Source organism: Euprymna scolopes, chromosome 35 (assembly GCF_053919585.1).
Source record: "Euprymna scolopes isolate OS-2025 chromosome 35, ASM5391958v1, whole genome shotgun sequence".
Lineage (NCBI taxonomy): Eukaryota > Metazoa > Mollusca > Cephalopoda > Sepiida > Sepiolidae > Euprymna > Euprymna scolopes.
The window spans coordinates 60,153,110-60,159,992 of record NC_136516.1 but is presented as its reverse complement, the minus strand read 5'-3'; the positions used below and the strand labels follow the sequence as shown (position 1 = coordinate 60,159,992).

The following is a 6,883-nucleotide window of genomic DNA, read 5'->3' as shown; positions in this document are numbered from 1 at the left end:
AATTGATATATATGAAGGATGTGAAAATGTTTCTCTTAACACCTTCCTCCATAAGAGAAAAAAAAAGAGAATTGTTCCTCTTTTTTTTTATATATATTTATATGTATTTAAAATAAAATTACTCGTATGAGACAAGAAAATAACATTTGAGATTAAGGACACCAACTTGTGTCACTCTAAAGAAATGATGTTCGTGGAGTTTCCATCACTTTTTCCTACAGCTATTTTATGAATTTTCCCCCCGCCCCTTTTCTTCCCTTTCTGTTTCGAATCTACGTGATAAGGCGTCCGCTATTACGTTATCCCGACCCCTTATGTGTCTGATGTCTAGGTCGAATTCCTGCAATATGAGACTCCAGGAGAGTACTCGCCGGTTTTTATTTTTCATTCTATTGACGTATATCAATGGGTTGTGGTCTGTGTATAGGATAGTCGGGCCATGCACCGAGGATACATAGACTTCAAAATGAGATAAACTCATCACTAACGCCAAAGCTTCCTTCTCTATTGTGGAGTAGGATTTTTGAAACTTGCTCAGTTCCTTTGAGTAGTAACTTACTGGGTGTAGTTGATCATCCTTCCCTCATTTGTAACAGTACTGCTCCTATCCCGCTATTGCTGGCATTTACCGCCACACTGAAGGGTTTGTCAAACGATGGAGCCTTTAACACTGGCTCGCTGCTTAATATTAGCTTGATCTTCTCAGCTGCTTCTTGACATTCGGGTGTCCATTGAAATCGCTTGTGCTTTTTCAACAGCTCTGTCAGTGGCGCAGTGAGTCATGCAAAATTCCTGCAGAACCGGCGGTAATACCCTGCCATGCCCAGGAATCTCCTTAAACTCCTAACATTTTTGGTATGGGATAATTCTTTATCTCTTCTACTTTGGCCTTTGCTGGGGTGATCTTCCCATGGCCAACCACATGCCCTAGATATTTGACCTCGGCCCGGCAGAACTCTGTTTTAGCTAAGTTTATGGTTAATTTGGCCGTTCTTAACCTCTTAAATACTTTTTCAATTGTTTCGATATGTTCTGCCCATGTGTCATTGTAAATGACTATGTCATCGACATATGTATCTACGTTTTTAATCCCAGCAAGGCATGTGTTCATCAGTCTTACAAATGTTGCTTGGGAATTCTTCATCCCAAATGGCATCACGCGATATTGGTATGCTCCTTCTGGGGTTACAAACGCCGATATTTGCTTGGCTCTCTCGGTTAGAGGCACTGCCCAGCATCCCTTAAGAAGGTCGCATTTGGTGATGTATTTGGCATGTCCTATCTTATCTATACAGTCGTCTATTCGTGGCATAGGGTATGCGTCTGCCTTGGTTATCGCGTTCACTCTGCGATAATCTGTACAGAATCTCACTATTCCGTCCGGTTTATCGACCAGCACGCACGGTGATGCCCATTCACTTTGACTGGGCTCTATTATCTCGTGTTCGAGCATGTAGTCTATCTCCGTTTTCATTATCTCTAATTTCTTCGGACTTATGCGATACGGATGTTGTTTAATTGGTTCGCTCTCCTTTAGCTCAACGTCGTGCACTATTGCTCTTGTGCGCGTAGGTGCGTCAGCAAATAGGTCGCTATATTCTGTTACCATTCCTTGTAACTTTTGCCCTTCTTTCGGCGGTAAGTGTGCAAGTTTGCACCCTAGGTTACTCATTATCTCCGAATTCTTTAACTTAATGGGTGGGTCCTTTTCTATAGGAAGATCCCTTTCGGGGTACTCATCACTTACAGCTTCATTGTGACACTGTGCTGTCAATATTGATTTTTCTCCCGCCCTCCTGAAATATTTTTTCATCATGTTCACATGACATACTTGAGTTTTGTTTCTACGCTTGGGGGTAGATATCTTATACTTTAGTGGGCTTATCTTTTCAGTAATTGTGTACGGTCCCTGATATTTCGACTTGAATGGTTGACCATTCAGGGGTATGAGTACTAACACTTCCTCTCCTTCTTCGAACTTTCTATCTACTGCCTTTTTATCGTATGTGGTCTTCATGACCCTCTGACTACTTTCTAGGTGGGTCTTAGCTAACTTCCGTGTTTCGGCTAAGGTTTGTCGCATTTTAGTGACGTAATCCGTCATGTTATTTGGCAAGGGTTCATCGCTGACCCATTTCTCTTTTATCATTTTTAATGGTCCTCGTACCTGATGACCGAAGACTAGATCAAAGGGACTGAACCCCAACGAGTCTTGGACGGCTTCTCGAGCTGCGAAAAGCACAAATGGGATCCCCTGATCCCATTCGGCATCGTGTTCCATACAATAGCCCCTGAGCATGGTTTTCAGGGTGGCGTGGAAGCGTTCCAGAGCCCCCTGCGATTGAGGGTGATAAGCGCTGGATTTTATGTGGGTGATTCCCAGTTGCTCCGTAGCCTGCTCGAATAGCCTCGACGTAAAATTAGATCCTTGATCTGTCTGTATGGTTCTGGGTAGCCCCATTTTAGTGAAAAAGTTTATCAGGGCATCTACCACCTTTTTCGTTGATATGTTGCGCAGTGGGATCGCCTCTGGAAACCTTGTGGACGCGCACATTATAGTTAATATAAATTTGTGTCCTGTTTTGGTTTTGGGTAGCGGTCCTACACAGTCCACTATTACCCTACTAAACGGTTCTTCCACTGCCGGTATAGGTTGGAGTGGGGCCGGGGGAATATTCTGGTTGGGTTTTCCAGTCTTTTGGCACGTCCCACAAGTTCTACAGAACGTTTTGACATCTCCCACGATTCCTGGCCAGTAGAAATGTCTGGTCAACTTTTCTAGGGTCTTGTTGACACCTAGGTGGCCCGCCAGTGGTATCTCATGTGCAACTTTCATGATATCCTCTCGATACACGTCGGGTACCATTACTTGTTCCCGCACAGTATCTCCCGACTCTCCCTTTGTCTTGGGGGCATTCCATTTCCTCATTAGTACGCCCCTATTGAGGAAATATTGACTTTTTGATTTGTTAGGATATTCTTCTCCAACCCGACAGAATAAGGGTTTTAGGTCGCCGTCATTCTGTTGCTCCTTGATCAGCACTTGTCGTGGCATGGGTAAACAAGGTTGGGGTGTTACCACCGGTCTCGGTTGTTTTTCCCCTGACGGCTTGTCTTCTATATTTCCCCTCTCTATCGCTCTACTTCTTGTGGTCACCCCTATGGGTTTCCTGTCTTGATATTTCGCGATGTCATTTCCTAGTATCATGGCTACCCCTGTCATTGGTAATTCGTCAATTACGCCTACAGTTATTTCTCCTGAGCCCCAATCCGACACTAAGTGGACTTTAAATAGTGGAATCGTTATGGGTCTGTTTCCTATGCCCCTTATCGTGGTCGCTCTACCTGCAGCTCTTGTCGCTTCTTTAGGCATGCATCCTCTTTTCACTAGGGATTGGGATGCTCCCGTGTCCCTGAGAATGTTAATGGGTTCCCCTTGACCTTCCTTATCTCGCGCGATATATCCTTTCGATAAGAAGGGTTCGTACGTTTCATCTATTCCCTGAGATATCGCCCCTTGTGGTTTGGCTGGGGTATTCCGATTCATCTCCGTGAATCGTTTCGCCTGACACTTCGCAGCTACGTGACCTGGCTTCCCACAGTTGAAGCATACTATAGGTCTCGCTTCCCGTCCCAGTACTGGTCGGTTGGTTGTGTTGAGGGGATTTCTGATGGGTACTCGTGGATTTTCGTACAGTGTCTTTACTGCACAATGTTCCCTGACCTGTGACTGCATGGGTCCCTGTAGTTTTGCCCTGCTTCTCTTGTGAGTCAATATGTATTCGTCGGCTGCCATGGCTATATCGATTGCTGTTTCAGCCTTTTTGTCGGTCAGGTGTATCCTCATGTCATCGGGTATGCAGTTTTGAAATTCCTCAATTAACATGAGTTGTTTCAATTTGTTGAAGTTACCCTCTATGTTTTTGGCATTGCACCACCGATCAAAATAATTCTCTTTGAGTTTAACGAACTCTACGTAGGTTTGTCCCTCGCTTTTCTTTGAGTTTCTGAACTTCTGTTGATAAGCTTGTGGGACGAGTTCATAACTTTTAAGAATTGCTTCTTTTACTACCTCGTAATCGGCACAGTCTTCCGCTGGAAGTGCCGCATATGTCTTTTGGGCCTTACCGCTTAATGCCGTTTGTAACAGCATTGTCCAACACTCTTGTGGCCAGCCCATATTTAGGGCGGTTCTCTCGAAGTGCGCAAAGTAATCGTCCGCCTCCTTTTCTACAAATTTTGGGACCAATCGCACTTGTTTAGTTATGTCGAATCTGTTTTGTCCGACTTGCTGTGGCTGGTGAGCTATACTTAATTCGCTCATCCTAATCTCTTGCTCGATTCGAGCTTTTTCTACCTCGGCTTTCGCCATTATTCTGGCTTTCTCTAATTCGACCTGATCAGGAGTCATGGTCGTTTTCTCTGCCGGTAAATCTTCCAGCACTTCTTCATCGAAGCGGTCATTGTCTACCATGTGCTCAGCTATTATTCTCATTAACTGGCTTTTCCTCATAGCTCCCCTAACCTCTAGGTCTAATTTCTTTCCTATTACTATTAGATCATCTTTTTTTAATCTATATAATTTATCTGGGGACGGATTTTTAAGGAATTCGTCGGTGTCCGTCATTTTGCCTTACCGTCCGTGTATAATGCACAAGTACGTTCACGGGGATTTTTTTTTTTATTCAAGCAAGGAAATTACACTTGCTTGGTGTATAACTGATCTCCGGAGAGCCCCAATGTGACGGTACCACGAGCCTGTTTCTTGACGAGAACCTCCTTGTACGGTACCAAGGTTGGAGTTCTCAGAGAAAATCCCAAGGCCGGGCACGCGTTTTAAGAAAAAGAAAAGTTTGACGGGTACCGACTGCAAATTATGCGGTCTCTATGGTACAGTATCCAGGTTCAGACCAGAATCGTCGTGGAATATACTCGAGGCATTCACGGGCGGCAATGTAAGGCAAACAAAAGAGACACAAGTCGACACGGGTATGAGAGTTATTAAATCAACAATTTATTTAAACAAATTGAACCGGGTAAAATGTAACTACGAAAACAGAACATGCAACTGAAATCATAACTGAAATAACATGAAAAAAAAAAAAAAAGAATAAAAGAATATATACATGCAGACAATGATTTGGGACAAGGAAAGGGGGGGGGTGAGTGATATTTCGATTGTCTTAGGAAGGTTCTTTTTGTTCTCTTCGATGAGAATCAACGAGATATGAGTGATACTCAGAGAGGGGGGGGGGGTCACACTGAAAGTCTCAAGATATAGAGATAGTTTTTCCCTCTTTCCTCTATTTTTTTTTATTTTCTTTTCTTTTCTTTCCCCCTTTTTTTTCTTCTTCCTTTTTTCTTTTTTATAGTCAATGATATGTTACTTATGGGCCGATCAACAGGCGGGGGATTCAGCATTTAGAAAAAAAACCTTAGTTCGAGGGTTGCTTTTCTTTTCCCCATTTTTTTTTTCTTTTTCCTTTTTTTCATGGGGCATTCAACAGTTCACATAATTGATCGAGCAAAAACAATTTAGAAAGAGTTACTTAACTTCTTTTGTTGAGTCGACGTTCAATTCACCCGAAGCTTCTTTCCCTTTTATGAGGTGCTGGTTTGAAGAATCGATTCTCGTAAATTCCAATCCATTTATGCAAAGGTGGATATATGTTATTCCTTATCAGCACGGCGTGAATTCCAATCGATTAGTGCCAAGGTGGGTATATATTGTTCCTTTGTGGCACGATACGAGTCGACGAGATGTTTTTCTTTTTTTTTTTCACCATGCGAATCCACTGCGGTGTTTCCATTTTTCGAGCAGAATGCCCTCCACACATGTTTCCGTGTCCACCGCCTTCGTCGAACTGCTTTGATTCTCCCGCGTTTTTCTTGTTGGCGACAGTTGAAGATCATTGCGCGGGTGTAGAAATCTAGGTCGCTCGGCCAGCCTCATTTTGACTCCGTCTGCTAAGGATTGGGTGTGGGAAGGGGTGTCTGCTTAATTGATATATATGAAGGGTGTGAAAATGTTTCTCTTAACAATACACACATACAAATACATATACATACACACCTGCATACTTACACATACATGCATATACACACATACATACATACAAACATTTATAAATGTATATATGCACACACACAAACATATATACACATAGACACATATACATACATATACACGTAGATATAAATACATATAAACTCGCATGTACATATATAAATATACACACACATACATATATAAATATACATACACATATACATACATAGATACATATAATGATGGCAGAATAATTGTTACATGCACCCAGCATTACAGGCGTACACACGTCACAGCTTTTTTATCGCCACAGGACTTTTTTCTTTTTTTAAAAATTTTTTATAATAGACAAATACCTGAGGGAGTATCTATACAAAGATGGTGTTACAGAGTTTTAGCTTTGTACGATAGCTAAATCTTTCTCTCGGTTCAAAATGTTGACATCCAGCAACAAGCAAGAGCAAGATAGCCAGCAACAAGTCAAACTGCAGACCAGCTTAATGCGGGTACTGGTCTCCCGCTTTGTTTTTTTTTAAATTAAAAGTTTGGTTGAGACAAACACTTTTGAAATAGTAACTGACGATGATATAAACAAATTCACACATTTGTTTCACAAATAAAGTCAGCGACGAATAGTCAAAATGTAAACAGTTCACCGACGTATATTAAAGACGCTTACTTTTTTTTTTTTAAATAAAAAGTTTTGTTGAGACAGACACTTTTGGAATAGTAACTGACGATGATATAAACAGATTCACACATTTTTTCACAAATAAACTCAGCGACGCATAGTCAAAATGTAAACATTAAAAAAAAAAAGTAAGCGTCTTTGAT

The 6,883-nt window shown here is 41.9% G+C and overlaps 1 protein-coding gene across 1 annotated transcript; it reads right to left on the bottom strand.

The window, feature by feature from the left end:
* Positions 1-835: 835 nt before the first annotated feature.
* LOC145259634 (uncharacterized) lies at positions 836-6,607 on the bottom strand. Its single transcript, XM_080117290.1, has one exon. The coding sequence runs from the start codon at positions 4,625-4,627 to the stop codon at positions 836-838; it is 3,792 nt and encodes a 1,263-aa protein (XP_079973416.1). The 5' UTR covers positions 4,628-6,607.
* Between the last annotated feature and the right edge of the window lie 276 nt (positions 6,608-6,883).